Below are 22,676 nucleotides of genomic sequence, written 5' to 3' on the forward strand. Positions count from 1 at the left end.
TTGCACAGTTCCCCCTCACCCCCATTTAGCACAAGGATAGGGGCTGCTCCTGCTTACTTGGGACCTGCTGTCCTTGTTCTTATCCCTCTCACTTCCCCATTCTCTGACTCCACACTAAGGATTCATACCTGCTTATAATTCTGAATATGTCAACAAAGACTATTTATTGCCTTTCTGAAGTTTTATCTCCCTTGCCTCTTCATTTTGGGGGGCCCCCTTGGATCCTTAAATGATAAGCCCCTCTTCTATCCACATCCTGTCATCTCTACCTGACCTACTGAATTCTAACTGCTCAACTTCCACCAGGGGAAAATCCAAACAAACAAAGGTACTTGAGGGTCTTCAACTCTATGGTACTCAAGATTACCTTCTTTTTCTTGTTTATCAACGACTTGAGCTGTAGTTTCTTCTAAATGTGCTTCTTCCTTGTCTTTCACTGCCAATTTCTGAGTTGAAAAGAGCAGGTATAACTTCTGCATCAGATCAGTAGCTGTCCCAGAACCATTACTATGACTGTTTTCTAATACAAGGAAATGTTGCTCCTTGGAATTAAAGTCACCAAACAGCTCACCATTTTCTGTCTTTATTTCATATATCCCAGGAATAAGTCTGAGGTAATAAAGAAGAGAGATGAAAAATTAGCCAAGTCCCCTACAAGATTAAATGCAAATACCACCAGATAATATAAGAAGAATCCATTTTATGCATGTGACTGGAATAGCACAAGTGCAGTTCGTGAATAAAACTTGACTCGTGTGATATTCTAGTATTCCGAAGGGAAATTAGACATTTGTCTCAGCAGTTTAGAATTCAAAACCAATATAATTTCCATCATTAAATTTTTATTGAGTACTTAGGGTTGTACTTTGTAAGATCAAACTTGAAAGAATCCTTCCTGCCAATCTTCGTATGTGTTTTGTCTTCTAAAGGGCCAAATGTTTTGATTTTTTATGTTTTTATTCTGCTCTAAAATGATTACATCTAATATTTGATTTAAGTTTTCTGTTTTCACGGTACCCAATATTAGAGTTATGTTACCTAGTTAATGAGAAGGTACTAATAAGAGGCTTTTTGGGTAAAAGAAACAGAAATGGAAACATAGTTCTTTCAAATATGAGTCCTGTTCTATCTGCAATTAATTTCAGACCTGTGTTATCATCACAAATGAGTGGCATTAAACACACACACACACACTCGCATCTTGAAAATTAAAATGCTATTCATTTCACAGTTTTTTTTTTTTTCAAGACTATTTCCAGTTGTAGTATTACCCAAACATGGAATTTCTAAACTCACAATATAGTGTTTTCTGTGCCAACGTTCTCTGGGTTGGGAGAGGTCATGTTAACACATGTGGCTTTCATATCTTTGGTGGGATATTTGTTGATGGCACCTGGAGAGAGAGTGGGGCTGGTTAGTCTACATTTTACCCATCTACATTATTATCTCACCCAAAGTCAATTTGTCTTTTCATGTGATTGGCAGTGTTTTCAAGAACAACTTTTATGACTGACTTAGAAAAACACTCACACTCTGACATTGAAATTCTTTGTTCTTGGCAAAGTCAAGAAGATACAGCAGTAATTGAATAAATAATTCCAATGCCTGTCACAAATCTGTGATACACTTTAAGGACATCTCTAAATTCTTCCTATTATTTCTCTCCCTACAAGAAGAATCTTTCTAGAAGACTCTATTAGCTATTGAAATGGTCTGCCCTATTTATCTTGGGGTTGGAAGAAGGCACATTTACCTGCTAGTAAATATAAGTCCTAAATTCCAAGATTCCTGAGGCCTATGTAAGCTCTGGGGCTTTATGCATGCCAGAAAACCCGGATCCTTTTTCTAGTAAACTTGCAGGAGCTGCAGAGAACCATTCAATGTAGCCTCTGCCACATTCCTAATTTGCAGCACAGGCCAGGATTTGTTCGATGTTACAAGGTTTTGGATGTGCTACTATTTGCATGTCTAAAGTCACAACACATGGGCAGAGGCTGGGCAGCCACCCTCAAAGCCCCACTGTGTACAGACACCCTTAAAAATCCCTGCACAGCTGTGCCGAAGCCAGCTGTCTGGCATAGGGGCTCTAGAAGGGATTTGTGCCCATAGCTCATAAGAATTCAAGTCAGAACTAAGGTTAATTTATAATGACAAGACAGAATAGAAGTCCTTGGATCAGGTGGAAGGCAGTGTCAGATATTATTTATTACAGCAGTATACCTTTCTAAGGGTTTAGTAATTAAAGTATGATTTACTAGACAAGAACATAGCCCTGGGGTCAGAATGTGAGGGACTGAATCTAGAATTTGCCAATTATTGCTTGAGATTTTAAGCAGTTTATTTAACATTTCTGAGCCTCAGTCTTTTCACTTGTAAAATAGGGACATGAATATTTTCCTCTGAGTACTACACTGAAGGTTAAATGAAACAGTCCATTTAAAGAACCTGGCACATAGTAAGTAAACAGTCAGAGATTAGGGCTAAAGGGCACTTTTCATCCATTTGAGGATTTCTTGGCTGAAACTGGCAGCACAGGAGCAAGGCTCATGGTAATGAGATTTTCCTCTGAAAATTTTCACTGCTTCCTATTACCTATACTCTACTACTCTTAAATAAAGTGAGGATCATTTTGCTAAGTCTGCTAATGTATCGTACACAGAAACATATCTGTTGCAAAAGCAATTAAGAGAATTAATGACTTACGTCTGATTAAATGGACAAATGGCTTGACAAAGTTGACTATATAGTCCCAATCTGGTTTGTGGGTTCGGCCAAGTTGAACCAAGTGATGATCCAGGGGGTGGCTGGCTAATTCTTCTAACTCTTTGTCATTGTGTTTAGGGCCAAAGGAAAACACAAATATGGAGTAGCCTTGACACTTGGCTCTCAAAGACACATTCCTTAAGACTTCTTTGTCTGAAGGGTTGGTTTCACCAGCAGATATTACAAAGATAACTTTGTTTTTCCTCAGATTGGGGGTTCCTACAAAGACATTGTCAATTGTCCATTGCAAGGCATGACCAATAAAAACATCTCCATTGAGCTGTTGAGAGTCTTGGAGGTGATGTTTCATTTGGTGTATGCTGTTGTAAGTAACCAAATCAAATTCCAGGTAGACAGGGCATTCTTCAGTGTTAGGCATATAGCCTGGGGGAGAGTAGCTCAGGACAGCAACCCTGTCTCCTAAGGTGGAGGTCAGTGGATCTGGGGCAATGTGAAAGTAATCAAGCACTTTGGTTATAAATGCTTTCAATTCCTTAAACTCATCACTTCCTACTCTTTGGGAAGCATCTATGAGGAAAGCCACATCCATGTAATATTCTTGAAGTGAGGCATCTCCGGGTTCATAAGTATGATCTGGTTCTTCTTTTCTGCCATGATTGTCATGTCCTGCAACAGAAGAACTAAAGTCATTATTTTTAATAGAAAGATAATGTTGAAACTCCTAGTCATAGGTGGCAAATATACAGTATGAGGCTATTACCATGCTTTATTTCCATACTAATGGAATCAATCAATAATCCATACTCATGGAATCATCAATAATCAATCACGGTGCTCATTCCCAGATGCACTCTCCAAATATGTACCTACATAGTGCATGCAGAACCATTACCATATGACACGCATTGTCACATATGAAGAAACCCATTTGCTATCCTATCTCAGATCTTTGTGAAAGGATTGATTTATCCTCTAGCTATTTTAATATGCAAGATGAGAAACGATCATTTTCAACGTACTCTACATGGCTAAAAGTAGAGTTTGGAGTACATATTTGCATGAAATTATACATAATGACCTCAAGAGAAAGTGTATATATTGAAGTTACATTCATTGGTGGCACAAACACAAAAACATTTAAATATGTGTTCAAAGTATGCACCATAGAGAAATGTCATGAGAGCAAGTATAAACAAGTGCTGACTTTGGAATCTAAATGCTGTGTGAGATATGACATACTCTTAAAAACCTGGCACTCAAAGTGCCTGCAAACAGTTCATCAGCCCATTTTAAGGTAAGAAGTTTGCACCATGATGTAAGTCAACTATATTACTAAGCACACTGATTACGTCAGCTGACATTTATTTATTTATTTTCATAGCAAGACTTTCTCAATGAAGAAAACATTGTCTTGATTTACATTCTGAGACAAGCTTCTTATCTTGCTGCAGGCCAGCACTTCAAGTAGTTCTGCTCTAAGCCTCAGGGATCATGGAAAAAGCCTGTCTACAATCATATGAATGACAGCTGGTTGGTAAGGCCACAACAGGAAATGCCAGCTCAGAAAGACAGGAAGTAGATGGCCAATGTTCTTTGCTTCTATGAAAGAAGTGAATTTGTGAACCTAATCAAGCAAAAAAGGAGATTTATAACTAGCAGAAATTTATTGATCTCCATTTCTACTCAACCCTTTATTAGATACTTCTACATTTATTATTTTAATTCTCACATAAACAAATGAGTCAACCTGTATTAATGCTATAAGCCTAATATAGAAATAAAATTCAAAAAAGAATACGCCACTACCATGCGTGAAGTTATAAACAGTGTAAATGCTCTATTAGGTAATTTTTGATCATTAAACAGCCCTGCCTTCCAGTATAAATTCCATATTAGCTTTTAAAAAACTGTTGTTGGATTTAACTTGCTAAATTTTTTTTTAGAATTTTGCATCTATGTTCACATCCTTGTGAATGATTGTCTGTAGTTGGTCGGTAGTTTCCCTTTCACGTTAATGTCTTTGTCTGGTTTTGGTATCAAGGTAATCTGGCCTCAAAAAATGAGGTGAGAACATCCAAATCTACTCTTTCAGCTATTTTGAAATGTGCAATTTTTAATTAATTAATTAAATTGTTAACTGGTGTTAAGTTTAAAGTATATAATAAATTATTTTTAACCATGAGAACACTAAATCTTATTTCTTCTAATAAGTATTTTGTGTGCATTACCCAGCTCCTCTTTATTTCCCTCTCCCCACTAGCCTTCCCAGCTCTGTTAACCACTGTTTTATGACAGATACCCCAGTTACCCAGATTTGATCATTATACATGGCATGCTTCTATCAAAATATCACATGTATCCCAAAAATATGTATTATACAACTATTATGTATTCATAAAAAAATTAAAAATAATGAAAGAAGTGAGTTGTAAAATAAGCCCTTTTCTTTAATGTTCTGAAAGAATTTTCATAGGTATTATTTCTTCCTTAAATTTTTAGTTGATTTCACCAGTGAAACTCCAGCATACCTGGAGTTTTCTTTATGGGAAGATTTGAACTACAAATTCAATCTCACTAATAGGTATAAGGCTACTTAGGTTATTTCTTCTTGAGTAAGCTTTGGTTGTGCATTGCAAGAAATTTGTGTATTTCACCTAAGCTGATTTATATGCAAGAGATTATTTATTTATAATATTCCCTGGTTATCCTTTTAATATATTTGGAATACATCTCTTCTCTAATTTGTGATATTAAAAAGTTGTGTCTTCTCTTTCTTCCTGGTGAGTTTGTTTATAGTTTTATCAATTTCATTGATCTCACAGAAACAACTTTCAGATTTATTGACTTAATTGTTTTTCTTTTTTCAATTTCACTGAATTCCACTTTATTTTCATTATTTTATTTCTTCTGCTTACCTTGGGTTTATCTTGTTCTTCTTTCTCTGATTTCTTAAGGTAGAAGTTGTGATCATTGATTTGCAACATTTCTTCCTTGTCAATATAGGCATTTAATGCAATTTATTTCCTCCTAAGTACTGCTTAACTGGAACCTCAAATTCTGGCACACCAATTTTATTTTATTTCAAAATATTATACTTTCTTATTTCCCCTTTTATTTATTCTTTGACTCTAGACTATTTAAAAGTGTTTTATTTGGTTTCCAAATACTTGGGGAGTTTGCAAAGATCTTTCTGCTATTGTTTCCTACTTTAATTCTGCTTTGGTCAGAGAATGTATTTGCTATCACCCAAATCCTTTAAAATGTTGAGCATTATTTTATGGTCCACAATATGGTCTATCTTGGTAAATGCTTCATGTGCACTTGAAAAGATTATATATTCTACTATTGGTAGACTGTTCTACAAATATCAATTAAGTCAAATTAGTTGATACTGTTGTTCAAACCTATTATATTCCTGCTGATATTTTTTAAATCAATTACTGGGAGAAGATCCTGAAACTCACTAATACTCTTCATTTTCTAAATTGTTTTTTCTCTGTGTTTTATTTTGGAGAATTTCTCTTGCTCTGTTTTCAAGTTTGCCAATCTTTCTCTTTAGCCACATCTAATCTGCCATTATCCCATTTCATGTATTGTTCATCTTAGACACTATGGTTTTCAACTCTACAAATTTTACTAGGATCTTCTTTTTATATCTTTCATGTCTCCACTTAACTTTTTAACATATTGAATAAGTTACGACAACTGTTTTGGTATCTTTGCTGTGCCTGTTGTGGTTTGAGTGATTATACTCTTTATTAGGTGTTTTACCCTTCTGCTTCTTATTATGCCAGACATTGCAAAACTTTTCTTGTTGAGTGTGAAATACTTTTGTATTCTTGTAAATATCCATGTGCTTTGTTCTGGGAGGCAATTAAGTTGCATGGAAAAAGTCTCATCCTTTTGGATCTTGCTGTTATGATTTGCTGGTGAGCCTAATAATTCAGGGCTAATTGTTTCCTATTACTGAGCCAAGACCTTCTTAAGTTTTCTACCCATTACTACATGAATTATAGTAATTTCCAGTCTTGCTGGTGAGAAAAAGCACGATTTCTAGCCCTGTTGAGCAAATAGCACTATTTTAAGAGGATTCCTTCCCTGGTCTCAGGTAATTCCTTCACCTGCATGTGCTATCAACACTCTCCTGAATAATCCAGAGAGACTCTCTGCAGACCTCTGGGGTTTACTCTCTGTGCAGTTATCCCTCTCTGGTATTCCACCTTGTCAGCTCTCACTGCCTTGGTCTCCCTGTTCTCCCAGCTCTGACTCCTCAGCTCCAGAAGCTCATCAGGCTCCTCCTCAATGCCCTCTTCATGTACCATGGCCTGAAAACACTCAAGGCTATAAGTTGGAGCCTTTGTACCATTCATCTCATTTGATTCCCTTCTCTGAAGATTACTGTGTTTAATTTCCTAATGCCCAGTGCCTTAAAAGTTGTTATTTCAGGAGGATCCAAGATGGCCAAATAGAAACAGCTCCAGAGCACAGTTTCCAGCAAGAACAATGCAGAGGGTGAGTGCCCACTGCATTTCCAAACAAATAATCACTGCCCACAGACCAGGAGATTCCCAGGCCAAAAAGCGCCATGAGTTTTCAGCATGGTGGTTTCAGCCGGTGTCAGGTTGGCATACAGAAACTCAAACAAATCTGGGTGGCCATTTCAACTGGTGCCTGAAACACCTGGGAGACAGAGCCTCCCATTCAACTGAAATGGAGGGGGCAGAGACAGGGAGCCAGGCGATCTGGCTCGGCAGGTACCACCCCCACAAAACAAGCAATCTGAAGTTATCTTGATTGAGAGTTTCACAGCAAGCACAGCTGGACCCAGGATGGTCCAGCTCAGTGTGGGGAAGGGCGACCACCACTACCAAGCCAGTCCGCCACTACCGAGGCTATAGTAATCAAAACAGACATACTGATACCAAAACAGAGACACAGACCAATGGAACAGAACAGAGGCCCTGGAGGCAATACCACACAGCTATAACCATCTGATCTTTGACAAACCTGACAAAAACAAGCAATGGGGAAAGGATTCCCTGTTTAATAAATGGTGCTGGGAAAACTGGCTAGCAGTGTGCAGAAAGCAGAATCTGGACCCCTTCCTGACACCTGACACTAAAATTAACTCCAGTTGGATTAAAGACTTAAACATAAGACCTAACACCATAAAAACCCGAGAAGAAAACCCAGGCAAAACCATTCAGGACATAGGCATAGGCAAGGACTTCATGACTAAAACACCAAAAGCTTTGGCAACAAAAGCCAAATAGACAAATAGGACCTAATTAAACTCCAGAGCTTCTGTACAGGAAAAGAAACAATCATTAGAGTGAATCAGCAACCAATAGAATGGGAAAAAATGTTTGCAATCTACCCATCTGACAAAGGGCTAATATCCAGAATCTACAGAGAACTAAAACAGATTTACAAGAAAAAAGCAAACAAACCTACCAAAAGTGGGTGAAGGATATGAACAGACACTTTTCAAAAGAAGACATATATAAGGCCAACAAACATGAAAAAATGCTCATCATCACTGATTATTAGAGAAATACAGGAGCTGCGGTGGCTCTGGCCAGTTGTCCTGGCGCTTGAGGAGGCAAGGCTATGAGTTCAAGGCCAACCTGAGCAACATAACCAGCTCTCATTGATTAACAAAAAAAAAAAAAAAAAAAAGAGAGAGAAATGCAAATAAAAATCACATTGAGATACGATCTCACACCAGTTAGAATGGTGATCATTAAAAAATCTGGAGACAACAGATGCTGGAGAGGATGTGGAGAAATAGGAACACTTTTACACTGATGGTGGGAGTGTAAACTAGTTCAACCATTGTGGAAGAGTGTGGCAATTCCTCAAGGACCTAGAAATAGAAATTCCATTTGACCCAGCAATTCCATTACTGGGTATATACCCAAAGGATTATAAATCATTCTATTAGAAAGGCACATGCACACATATGTTCATAGCAGCACTGTTTACAATAGAAAAAACCTGGAACCAATCCAAATGCCCATCGATGATAGATTGGACAAGGAAAATGTGGCACATATACACCATGGAATACTATGCAACCATAAAACATGATCAGTTTGTGTCCTTTGTAGGGACATGGATGAACCTGGAAACCATCATTCTCAGCAAACTGACACAAGAACAGAAAATCAAACACCGAATGTTCTCACTCATAGGCAGGTGTTGAACAATGAGAACACATGGACACAGGGAGGGGAGCATCACATACTGGGGTCTGTTGGGGGGTGGCAAGGGAGGGACAGTGAGGTGGGGTGGGGAGGTCAAGGAGGGATAACATGAGGATAAATCCCAGATGTAGGTGATGGGGTGATGGAGGCAGCAAACCACATTGCCATGTGTATACCTATGAAATAATCCTGCATGATCTGCACGTGTACCCAAGAACCTAAAGTACAATAAAAAAGTATTTCATATATTTTGTTTGCTTTTTTTCTTTTGTCTATTACAGTTGTGAGGTAAATCCAGTTTCTTTACTCCATCTTGGGCAGTTCTAAAAGATAAGAACTAACCATCTTGTTTGAGATGCTTCTCTTCCTTCTTAGAAAGGACTAAAAACTGGTCATATATACACCACATTCTTCCTTTATCAATGTATTTATAGTAATTTAACAGGATTTTGCATTGCATAAGCATGTTTGAAATTTAGGGGCATCCTATTCCCCACCCTATTCTCCACAATGGTTGAACTAGTTTACACTCCTACCATCGGTGTAAAAGGAATCCAGTGCCAAACTCTTCTTAGGTCCCTGATTAAACAACCAAACATGAAGCTACAAGTGCAGACAACAGCATATATTTTGTATTCTTTGCATGTCACCACCAAAAACACTTCTAGAGTTCTCAGTCATAGTGCGTTAGGAATTGTGAAGATTAATTAGATGAACACTTCTAACTTTTTGGAGTTTGTGATCCTTTTTGGAATTTGGAGTTGACTGACCATTACCTGCTATGTCGCCATGATCTGTTTTCCAACTACAGCATTTCAGTTTCTCTAAAAAGAATGTTCTCTAAAAAGAGTGTTTACAACACTCTTTGTAAACATAAAGAAAAGCATTGCTGGGTGTGGTGGCTCATGCCTATAATCTTAACACTTTAGGAGGCTGAGGTTGGAGGATCACTTGAGACCAGGGGTTCAAAATCAGCCTGGGCAACATAGTAGACCCATCTCTACAGAAAATGTAGAAAGTTAGCCATGTGTGCCTGTAGTCCCAGCTACTTGAGAAGCTGAGGCAGGGAGATCACTTGAGCCCAGGAGTTTAAGCCTCCACTGAGCTGTGATCACACCACTGTATTCCAGCCTGGACAACAGAGCAAGATCCTATCTCTAAAAATAAAGAAAAATAAAAAGAATTTCATAAATGTTCTAGTAGAAGCAAAAGGGTTAACTTACCATGTTAGTGAAATATTTTTACTGTAAACCATACGTTACTGTTTTTCCAGTTTTCTCTTTATAAACAAGCACAATCTCAATCCTTTTCTAAAATATCCCTCAGAACTATTTTCTAAAGGAGCATATTTCATCTACAAAATTTCTAAAAAAAAGGGCCTCTCCCAACTTTCAGGACTAGCGTGAGAATCACAGAAGCTAAATGTGGATGATGTGCCTTGAAAACTCTAAAATTTAGTCAAACCCAAGGTGTGATTATTCTACTTCGAGTCTAAATTCATCTTACTTAGGGAGACAGGGCCTCCAAAAAATTTTTCTTACAAGACAATCTGGCAGGAGTGTGGATAAAATATACCCACAGCTCACAATGATGCTGTGTATCTTCTGGAAATGTTAACACAGCCAAACTCTCATCTTCAAGTCTGTGAAATAATTTCCTTAGAATGGCAGAGGAGGGGAAGCTGGCTCACTTTCTTCTGGATAATATATGGAAGGAATTAAGGATCCAGCTGAATTTCCAAGGAAGCATCCCCAGAGAGTAGCCTGACTTTGGCCAAGGACTTAAGCCACAACACCAAATGTGCTCCAGTCACGTTAGGTAGAAGCAGGGGTGGAAAGGAAACTTAGAGAAGGGAGATTCTGAAGGACTTGGGCCATCTGGACTGGGATTAGATATGCTGTGAGGCTATGCTGCCTTTCATGGCATTTGTGAAAAATCTCCAGATATGCATGAGTTATCCAGTGGCCTGCCTTGAAATTTGTCCAGGGGTCAAAATTAATCAAGTGTTCTCCATAGGCAAACCACATGTACAACTGAGGCTACTTTATGTGTGAGGTTTTGTCCAGATGAACTGTAGCTAATATTTTTCAAGTTGACATTTTTTATAATGACTTCCGATGAGACTGGCAGTGCTTTCTTTTGGCTTTTCCACTTTCTGAGTATTTAATCAAGCATTCAGTTTGCTTCGGGTCTTGTGCTCAGCTCTATACTTGTCTTCTTTCATTTATTCTTCCTTGAAGGACTATGAGGTTAGAATTATCAACATTTCCATTTTATAAATGAGCAAACCAAGGCTTGGAGAGGGTCAATGAGTTGGCTAAGAAAGGATGGTCAATAAGTGGTAGAGGAAAGATTTGAACCCAGCTTTGTCTAGCTCCTTCAGAAGAACTGATCATTAGAGATGAGGGCCTCACAGAAACATGAAGGCATCTGTCAACCAGCTCACTAAAGGCCCTGGGACCTGGTATCAAGAATGAGCTTCTCAGCCAATGGCTATTCCTTCTGACCGAAGCCACCAGAGAATGTTTTCTTCCAAAAGTAAGCAACTATATATGAATTCGATAGATTTTACAATTTTTTTCATCTTAGGCATTGTAGAACAGTGATTATCAGAGACTATTCAGAGTTTGAGTCCTGCCTTCTGTCATTTGTTAACTCTGTGACCCTGGGTCTTCTCCATGTCAGTTTCATTATCTTAAAAACATGTAATAATATTTTACAACCTTACAAGGTTTTTGAGAAAATTAAAGTTTGTACCATGCTATGCATATCCTAATTACTCTACAAATATAATTTTTAGAAAGAAACAAAGAAAGAAGAAACAAAGAAAAGTCTCAGGCATCTGAAAATCCCACCCATGACAGTATATTATGCAAACCAGGACTTCCATTAAAAAAAGCAAAGTCAGCTGGTCTAGCTTACACATACATGCACAAGTGTACAGATGCTCTCAGAAATGAGAACTCTCATTCTGTTGTGCTGACTCAAGCTTAACTTCAGAGGAGTAGGCAATCATTCACACACCTCTCCACTTATCACTGCCAGCCCAGACCCATCGCTCCTCCCATCTGGAAAAGTCACTGGTCAAGTTCTAAAGGCACAAGTTGGGGCAACAAAGGAGGCAGGCACAAGCACATATGTTTGTGACAGGTGTCATTGATTTTATGCCTAAGGGAAATATAGACACATTTGAAACTCTCATTTTGCTGTTTTAAGTCCTATTCCCTCATTTACCTGAATGATTAGGACTGACTGTCTTGAAATAGATTTCATCCTTTTCGCCAAAGACTTAGAATTAATATACTTTTGGCCTAGACTTTTCTAGGTGGCATTAGATGATAAGAGTGAGTCTTATCCCCCAATCAAAAGATACAGCCAAAACCTAACGGTGTATCCAAAGATACACAAAGACTCAAAACAAAGGGTTGGAGAAAAATTTACCGACCAAATGGAGAGCAAAAATAAATAAATAAACAAAAAGCAGGAGTTGCAATTCTCACATTTGATAAAATAGATTTCAAAGCAACAAAGATACAGTGGTAAAAGGATCAATGCAACAATAAGAGATCTTAATACCCAGATTCATAAGTCCCATAACGAGATTTAGACTCAACAAGACAGAAAATTAATAAGGATATCCAGGATTTCAACTCAGATCCGGAACAAGTAAACTCAATAAATATTTATAGAGTTCTTCATTTTAAATACACAAAATATTGATCGGCCATTATTAATACCCATTTTTAGAATGAAGCAATATTCCTGTTCTCTCTCTCTCTTTTTCTTCCTCTCCTTCTCTCCTTTTTTTACTTTTCAACATCCACTCAATACATTCCTCTGAACACCTGATTCCTTGTGATTCTCCCGTCCCACTGAAACCTCCAAATAAATAAATAAATAAATAAATAAATAAATAAATAAATAAATACTAGGCTTCATCCTTACTCCCTCTCACTAAAAAAAAAAAAAAAAAAAAAAAAAAAATTCGGATCCATCTAACACCAGTTTCCCCTGTCTGGAATTATGGACAAATAGCTGTGCCTATCTGATCTCAAGTTTTAGCTATAAAATGAATAGTAAATGTCACTGAAAAGGATTCTTGAGACGATTCAAAGATTATGCTAAAAAGTGCTTAGCGTAGTGTAGTACCTGGCACAAAGTAATCTTTCCATGCATACTTCTATCAAAAAAAAAAAAAAAAAAGAGTGAGTCTTGGGGTCATTTTACACTCTGAACTGTAGTCTGCAGAAACGGACCAGCACATGAGAAAAGGCGATGTATGGCTTAGGAGTCATTTATACCCAGATGACCTGGGATATAGCATGCTGGTTTTAATGGAGTTATTCTGTGCTCCATGCCTCTGGATGAGTTTATAAGGTTTATTTTTTTTTAATAATTTAAAAATATAATTATGCCACCAAAATTACTTAAAAATAATTCTCCCAAATGATTACATAATTTAGTTTATGTTCAAATTTGGCCATTGGCTATATCTCCTCATTTGTAAATGCAGAAATGGCCATCACCAGGCAACATGGCATACATTGTTAAAAGTCCATGTCTTTGTGTGCGTGGTTATGTTTTTGAATATTGACTCTGCCACTTACAAGCTACATGACTTTGTGTGAGGTTTTTAACCTTTGTATCAGTGTATTCATTTGTAAAAGTAAACAATGATAGATTTAATTTAATAAAGGTTAAATAAAATCATGTCTATAAAGTGCTTACATGGTGCCTGGCCCATGGTTGCCCTCAATAAGCAGTAGCTTCTGTGATTACTATTATTCCTCATTTGTTGTTCATCAGTCAAGTGATACAGTGTATGCAATTCTTCGAAAGGTGTCCTGCATGGAATAAATATTGATTCCCCCAAAAGCATTCCACTTTTTAATTGTACTCAATCCTTCCTGACTTGTAGTAGTCATTTATTGTACACACGGAATATACCTGAGAGACTACAAGTTTTTTGAAGACAGGACCTATGTCTGAGTCTTTTCAATCTCCCTAATTTCCCCAAAAAGTCCACTTCAGGGCTTAATTCAGAACAGGAACCAAAGACATATTTGTTATATGAAAGAATGTCTGAATAGTTAAGGAAAAATCTATGCAACTATTTAACAGGCATTTCTTATCGTAAGCCCTCAATGAGGGCTGCCATTATCCAACCAACTCACCATCACCACGACCACCCTCACTACCACCCCACCATCATATCTTACTTCCATCATCAATACCACCACCACTGCCTTCATTACTATTTCCTCCTCACTATCACCATCATCACTATCACCATCACCATCACCATCACACCACCTTCATACTTTTATCTCCATCACCACCATCTCCACCACCACCAATATTACTACCATCACCATCCCTACCACCCACCTCAACCACAACCATCAGCAACAGCAAACACCTTCACCACCATCACCTTCACTACTACCATGACCAGCACCAACACTATCATCACCACTGACTCCATCACCATCACACTATTATCACCCAATTACTACTGCAAATATCCATGTTTTATCTCATTAGAAAGGATCACATAAAATAAAATGCCACCAACACTCTAGAACGTTCGTTAGTTGCAACAAATGATTGCATAAAACATACAGAAGCAATGTCAGTGTACGTCTGAATTCAGGTAGTTCACTTACTCCGAACCCTCAGTTCACATTAGTCTTGTTCACATGTGAAACCTTCACGGAAGACAACCAAAGCTATAACGACAATATTTATAACATATCGCCAAGCTAAACCACCTCAGTCTACAGCTTAATATGAAGTAATGGGAGACTCAGCTTATTCCACCAAGAGCAACATGATGGTTGAGATTTTTTTTTTTTTTTTTTTTTTGAGGTGGAGTCTCACTCTGTCACCAAGCTGGAGTGCAGTGGCACAATCTCGTCTCACTGCAACCTCCGCCTCCTGGGTTCAAGCAATTCCCCTGCCTCAGCCTCCCGAGTAGCTACCATGCCCAGCTAATTTTTGTATTTTTAGCAGAGACAGGGTTTCACCATGTTGGCCAGGATGATCTCGATCTCTTGACCTTGTAATCTGCCTGCCACAGCCTCCCAAAGTGCTGGGATTACAGGCGTGAGCCACCGCGTCCGGCCAAGATTTCTTAATGATTTCATAAACCATGTTATTAAAATCCAGTCATGACTGCAATTCTGCTGCTGATTTCATTTTTGAAAAGTGTACTGACAGGAAAGCAAAACATTCAGCTGATGTTCCCTGGATGGCTCAGAAGCCAATACTGCTGCATTTTATTCCAGTGCAGATTTAAATTTAGCCCAAGTAAAAATATACATTCAAGTTTGATACATGACTACAAAAATTAGAAGCAAGCTAAGTGTTACAAAAAAAGTAAATGGTCAAATACATGCATTCATTCATCAAAAGGAATATTATGAAAACATTTATAAAATCAGTATGAAGCTTACAGCAATATAGAAAATGTGACATAATATCATGTGAAAAGCAGGACATGCAATTAAATAAAACTGTGAACTTATATGCCCATGGAAAACAAAAGAACATAGTCTGCACTAAATATAACTTGATTTGCTAGATTGTTTGATGTGAAACTTGGTATTTGAATTTTATATGGTATAATAGTACTTTTATCATTTGTAAAAAAATATATAGTAGAATCTTGGATGTGTAATAAGGAAACAGTGGACAGGTGTAGAGGTAGAGAGCCTGTCCAATGAGTCTGAAAATTCTGTAAACTTTGGGGCATGAGGTTTCTTCTAAAACAACATTTCCCATAAGAGTGACTTGATAATTCATTATGGTGAGGGGCTGTCCAGTGCACTGGAGAATATTTAGCAACAAACTCAATTCACCAGATGCCAGTAGTGTCCTCCAGTCTTGACAATAAAAAATGTCTCCAGATGTTGCAGTATGTCCCTGGAAGTGGGGTAGGGTAGAACTGCTCCCAGGTGAGTTTTTACCAGGTCATCACTAATACCCTTCCAGTTCTATTATCCTATGATTAATTCAAAGCCAAAATAAATTGGCTTTAAAAACAAAACAATTTATAAGTCAGAGTAAGATTAAAGTTAGAAAACCAAGAAAAACAAAGCCTGTGCAAACTCCCTTAAGCATAACTCCAGCCGAGCCTGAAGGTGCAAGTGTTGCTTCTCATTTCTTAATGAATTCATTGAAAAGAATATCAGTTGAAGTTATCCTAAGGCCTGGGGCTGCTTAAAGCTAGGAGCAAGCCCTAGGCTGAGTTTGGGTTGGTATTTAAAACGCATTACAAATTATCCTGTTTTTTAATTCTGAAAGTAGATTAGCCATATTTTAAGTACTGGTTAATACAGCATTTAAAAAAAATTCACAAGAAAACATCTGCAAGAATAATACAGCATATTTGATGAAAGAGCGAGGCTCACCAGTGGGCCAATAGTTGCAATTTAATTAGAATTAAACTACCCATTTTAAATTACATACTTTAAAGAACAAAGTGCATTTTGTTGGTAAGTAATTAGAAGGGACTGCATGTTGCAAGGGATATTTAGATTGCAGATGTTATGTTCAAAAAGCCTGTATCTCTAGATAATCTCTACATATTTAGATTTTAAACGGGTTTTGTCAGATAGATGTTGGATGGATAGATAGATGTTCTTGAATAAGATAAAATTATAATCTACTTCACCTGGAACTCTTTAGAAACCTAAATTCTCATTTCTATTCTGTGATTCTACTTAGCCAATTATTAAATTTTATCAGCTCCATTGAGAGCGCAGATAAAATTTGGCACACCAAAATGGACAAATGTGCAGTGGCTCTTAAACTTCAGCCTACATCAGAATCACGTGAACTACTTATTAAAACCCAGATTGCTGAGCCCTGCTCCCAGAATTTCTGATTCAGTAGTCTGGGACAATTGCTGAGAATCTGCATGTCTAATGAGTTCCCAGATGATGCTGATGCTGTTTGTGTAGGATCCACACCTTGAGAACCACTGACATAGTTGATCTCAAGCTTGAGGGCATACAAAAATTACCTACAGTTTTTACAACGTTTGTAGCTTTCTCCTCCTCATGCACACTCCTAAATATGAAACAGTAGTTATCAGGAGGGCTTAGGAATCTGTGCTTATAATGAGCTTCTAGATAACTTCAATATAGGTTGTCCTTGGGCTGCTCTGAGGAATAAAAGGGCCAGGAAAGGTGATAGAATTGAAGATGAGTTCAATTCAAATCAGAGCAGATGGAGAGAAGCAGAGAAAGAGCCACAGGAAGGAAGATATAATTGTGCTTCTTTTGAAAGAGGGTGTTACACAACTCATTGCCAGCCCACAGGACTCCGGGAACTATAAATTTCTTAAATGGTTAAGATTCCTGACTTTTCCCAGCCTCTCAGTTCAAGGGCAGAAAGATCAGCCATCAGCCATAAGAATTACATATAAATGGGTAACAAACACAGCATATGGAGGTGCTTAGGTATGTTATCGGCCTTTTATTTGTGCCATACATCTGGAACTTATCAAAGCTCATTTGAGTGACTGAATAAAATATCTGAACTACAACTGGCTAAAGATGATTGCAAGAAAGAAAAGAATAACACAAAGTTCCTAGAAAACACTTATGATCTGAGACTCAGATTTATTTTAAAGGATAGAAAATACACATTATCCTTCCATCTGAAACGTTCAGTGTTTCCAGGCTAATTAGCCCCAGAACTCTCAGCATACTTCAACTCACTGCAAGAGAAACTGGGTGGGTAGGATTGACATTTTTTTCCCTGCTAGAGCTATGAACAATTATTTCTTCAGCCAAATGGGACCTTACCCTAACTATATGTATCTTGGTTCTCAGATAGCTAAAAAAAAACAACAACAATGAAAGTCTTTCTTTTATACTGAACATCTGTCATTAGCAATGGCTGCAGAGATGCTCTTCCTTCCTTCCTTTCTTTCATATCCAGTCATATTTGTCTTTCCTGGAAGGCTCATGCTTCTAAATTACCAGACTTTGGAATGCTTAACTAGCTATCACAAGTGACAATTTGATACTCTAACACTCTGCCAAAACATCTCTTCTCTTTCCCTTTTTCAACCAAACCATAAGAAATTCTTGTGCCTTGAAGGCTGCTGTAATTTGCATATTATTAAAAAGAACATGCACAATTAACATCCATTAAAAAGAACAAATATACCCATTTGAATGTCTTAATACCATGGTACCACATATATCCAGTTTTACTGCATCAATTCTTTTTTTGAGCTAAAATGCTTATTTTTCAACTAATAATTGATTTTTTTATACTTAATTGTAGCTTCTACAAAGGTAAGTTTAGCTGTTTTAAAGATAAGGTTCAAATATTTATATTTTAGAAACAGTTTGGAGATGTGTTAAACCCAAGGAAAAAAAAATTTATCCAGGGAAGCTACTAAAAATGAATATTATAGTACAAAGTTGACCCCCTTTTCTTTTATACTTACATATTCTAACTACTATATGATACTTTTGGAACAATGTTTAAAATGCTGGCATTCTGCCAAATAAGCATTTTAGAAGATTCCAGATGCATAGGTGGAATGGCTGAATAGTCTCTTTGGAATTAAAAATAAATTTATATGTGGGTTCAGAGTAGGTGTGTATATTTACGGGGTACATGATATGTTTTGATATGGGCATGCAGTGTATAATAATCACAGCATGGAGAATGGGGTACCTCATTCTCATCATGGAATACTGAGAATCATCATTTATCCTTTGTATTACACAACTGAATTACACTCTTTTGTTTATTTTAAAATGTTTTAAAATTATTATTATTATTATTATTTTTTGAGACGGAGTTTCGCTCTTGTTACCCAGGCTGGAGTGCAATGGCGCGATCTCGGCTCACCGCAACCTCCACCTCCTGGGTTTAGGCAATTCTCCTGCCTCAGCCTCCTGAGTAGCTGGAATTACAGGCACATGCCACCATGCCCAGCTAATTTTTGTATTTTTAGTAGAGACGGGTTTCACCATGTTGACCAGGATGGTCTCGATCTCTTGACCTTGTGATCCACCCGCCTCGGCCTCCCAAAGTGCTGGGATTACAGGCGTGAGCCAATGTTTTTAAATTATTAACTTATAGTCACCCTGTTGTGCTATTAAATAGTTCTTCCCTGTTCTTTATTTTTTCCATAATCATTAATCATTGCCACCTCCCCTCACACTTTTTAATGAAAATACAGACTTAATCCTTTGTATCTGATTTGTTTGAAATTATTACATTCTTACAAAACTTATTGCTTTGCTATTAAAATGTATAGAGTAGGCATCAGGGGAGTTTCTGTTCTATCATTTCTGGGTAGCACAAAAGTAAAATACACTTTCTCATATTATCACAAATTCTGGGACAAGGACACTGGCCAGGCCAACATTTAAAAGTCATTTTAATACCTCTTTTGCTCTGATGTTCTCTGTATTGCTTCCTTCTATGTCATGCTAACCTTCTAAAATGTGGATTCTAGAGAAATCTTAAGTTTGGTGAAAATATCAGGGACATTTCTGAAAGCTTCTATCAGTGATCTCCCTAGCAGTGCCTGTCACCATTCACTTCTTCAATGTCAATAAAAGAAGTTGTATCTACCATAAAGAACTTAAGAAAAATAAGCTGCTTTAGACACGAGCCTTAATTTTTTTATTTTCTACTAGTGTTAAAAGATGAAGATCAAGGCCATTTAAACATTTCCATTATGACTTTTCATTTTCTTACCAGAAGTGAGACTTGCAATTTCTGCTGATTTTTGATTCTTTTCATAATTGAACATTAATTTTTGTGGCTCAAACATTTGGCTCGGAAGGTAAACCAAATATTCACTTCCATTGTCCTCTAACTTTACAAAAGATGATTCTCTCCCAGAATTTAATTCTTGGCCACTGAAGCCATTCTCTTCTGAAAAAACCTCCTGTAGCTCAGTAACAAATCTAGAGGAAAAAAAAAAAAAACTTTTGGTGAGGCTAGATAACTTCAGAGAAAGAGGCAAATAAAACATCCTCAACATTTAACATAGTTATTTAATTATCTCCTTAAAAAACAAATTGAGTGATGAAAATATAAATCCATTTCAATCAAATAATTCATTGAGATTCATTATACATATAATTTTTAAAAACTCTGATGAAAAATTTCTACTTATTCTATCTTTTCTCACATCTGCTTAGAGCTTATGAAGTACTACTTTGGAATAACCAACTTTGATTTGTGCAAAGTTTTACTGTTTGTTTGTTTGTTTGTTTCTTTTGAGACAGGGTCTCGCTCTTTTGAGACACAGTCACCCAGGCTGGAGTACAGTGGTGCAATTACAGCTCACTGCAGCCTCAACCTCCTGGGCTCTAACGATCTTCCCAGCTCAGCCTCCTGAGTAGCTGGGACCATAGATGCATGCCACCATGCCAGGCTACTTTTTAATTTTTGGTAGAGATTGGGTCTTGCTATGTTGCCCAGGCTGGTCTCGAACTCCCTGGGCTCAAGCAAACCTCCCACCTCAGCCTCCCAAACTGCTGAGATCAAGTGTGAGCCACCATGTCCAGCATATACAGAGTTTTAAATAAGTGAAAAGAAACTCACAGGCTATTTGGAACAATCATATTATATCTCATGTTGATGCCATCACCATGGAAAATGCAGAAAATAATCACTTAATCTACCAAGCACTGCTGTGAGAAAATATTATATAAAACATAACGCATATCAGTGCCTCTTAAAATAGTGTCTGCATTTATAATCATCTCAGTTTAAGAGTTCTCTGTGATTATTTGAGAATTTTGTGTTTTTGTTTGGATGATGATAAAAAGCATATTCAATAGAAGTTTATTCTTGATTATGCAATTTTACACAATTTCGATGTCCATGTTTGCATTTGCACTTGATACTGCTGTTTGGTACCTAGCAATATTACTTTAACTAGTGAGAGTTAATGAGCCGAGGAAGAAAAGCCAGATACAATATGTGAATAATATGTTCGCACCAAAAGAAAATCAAATGATATCCCGTGTGATGGCACACTGCGTGAATGATAATTTTGCAGTAGTACAGATGAAGATATGCCATGGGGAATCATGTCACCATGTAACAGAGTAGGCAAGCTGCATGTATTCTTCTGCAGCATGAACCACATTTTATATATTTCACCAACATGTGCCATATTTTTTGGTTTTTAAAAATTTCATTTTGGGGGCCGGGCACGGTGGCTCACGCCTGTAATCCCAGCACTTTGGAAGGCCGAGGCAGGTGGATCACAAGGTCAAGAGATCGAGACCATCCTGGTCAACATGGTGAAACCCCATCTCTACTAAAAATACAAAAAATTAGCTGGGCATGGTGGTGTGGGCCTGTAATCCCAGCTACTCAGGAGGCCGAGGCAGAAGAATTGCCTGAACCCAGGAGGCGGAGGTTGCGGTGAGCCGAGATCAGGCCATTGCACTCCAGACTGGGTAACAAGAGCGAAACTCCGTCTCAAAAATAAATAAATAAATAAAAATTTCATTTGAAAAAGAAGAATCATCCATTACATTAAGTTAGTGTTGACATTTTTTGGCCTACTGAGTTTGTCTGGGTTTGACGTATTAACTTATTTTGGTTTAATAGCTGCATAAGAACTATAAGTATATGATATTTACAGCTGGATTTATGTTTACAAATGTTTAAATAATGTTATAATATTTTGCCTGCTGTCCTATAGGAATTGATTGTCCTTGTAAATGATTTTATGATTTATTCAAGGTTGGGAAACACTGCTTCACGTAAGATCAGTACCACAATGTCCTTCAGAAGGTGCTGGCTGCTAGATGCTTCTCTGTAAAATTACCAAGTAAATGAAATCTGACATGAGAGGAACACGTGCTTGCACGAATTCCAGAGAACTCACTTTTCCATTCTGCTCTTGGATATAGCAAAGAGACCTTATATGTTCTGAGAAGCTCTTTTGTTTAATTGCAATTTGAGAAGATGGGGTGATTATGGGCCTAAACCTGGGCTTTCACAGGCTATAGCCAAGGATCTAAGCTCAATGAAGTACACCAATGAAGATGGGCCATTTTGACTCAGTTTGAGGGCAAATATTCATTCAGATTAATTAGTTATATTTTTATTTAGAATACAATATCAAGGAAAATTGTATGTCCAATTATACTGTGGAGTCTTTTATGCTAACTTTTGGGGATGAAACATGAATTATATGTACCCTCAGACTTCAGCAAGGTAAGACCTTGGGTAGACTGCAATAAGTGCCTCAGCAGTGCTGTAAAAAATGACTATGGGTTTTGATGGGGAGTAAACATTGGCTTCAAGGAGGAGACAGCTTCAACATGGGTCATGAAAGACAGCTAGGGTTTCACCACAGGAACAAGGGTGACGGGCAGTGTGAAATGGAACAATTCACACAAGGCAGACAAGAGTTCAGCGTAGCCAGAACTCATGGTGGGGAGAAATGAGAAGAGAGGTTGAGGTGGACTGAGAATAAATTGTGGGTTCCATTGTGGGGTAAATTTCAGTACAGGAATTTCTGAAGAAACCATAAATTTAAAGGCAAAATTGTAACAAAGCTTATAATGTTATAAAAAAACATCAAATGGGAAATTATACTGGAGATGTAATTTCTTCTATGGGAAATGGATATATAAAAAGCCTTTACTTCAGAAACCTTGTTAGCATCCTCAACCTAATGAAGTGTTATCAACCAGTTATATGCCCATCAGCCAATTAAGAGTCACTTGTAAATACAAG

General features: G+C 37.4%; 1 protein-coding gene across 1 annotated transcript in view; it reads right to left on the reverse strand.

The window, feature by feature from the left end:
- COL6A5 (collagen type VI alpha 5 chain) overlaps window positions 1-22,676 on the reverse strand; it is a 119,978-nt gene that overhangs the window by 10,861 nt on the left and 86,441 nt on the right. The window contains exons 37-40 of the mRNA XM_017965870.5: window positions 19,665-19,876; window positions 2,704-3,390; window positions 1,297-1,393; window positions 368-609 (exon numbers count right to left, since the gene is read on the reverse strand). Coding sequence (XP_017821359.4) covers window positions 368-609; window positions 1,297-1,393; window positions 2,704-3,390; window positions 19,665-19,876 — 1,238 coding nt within the window. The remainder of the gene's footprint in view (window positions 1-367; window positions 610-1,296; window positions 1,394-2,703; window positions 3,391-19,664; window positions 19,877-22,676) is intronic.

Source organism: Callithrix jacchus, chromosome 17 (genome assembly GCF_049354715.1).
Source record: "Callithrix jacchus isolate 240 chromosome 17, calJac240_pri, whole genome shotgun sequence".
Classification (NCBI taxonomy): Eukaryota; Metazoa; Chordata; class Mammalia; order Primates; family Cebidae; genus Callithrix; species Callithrix jacchus.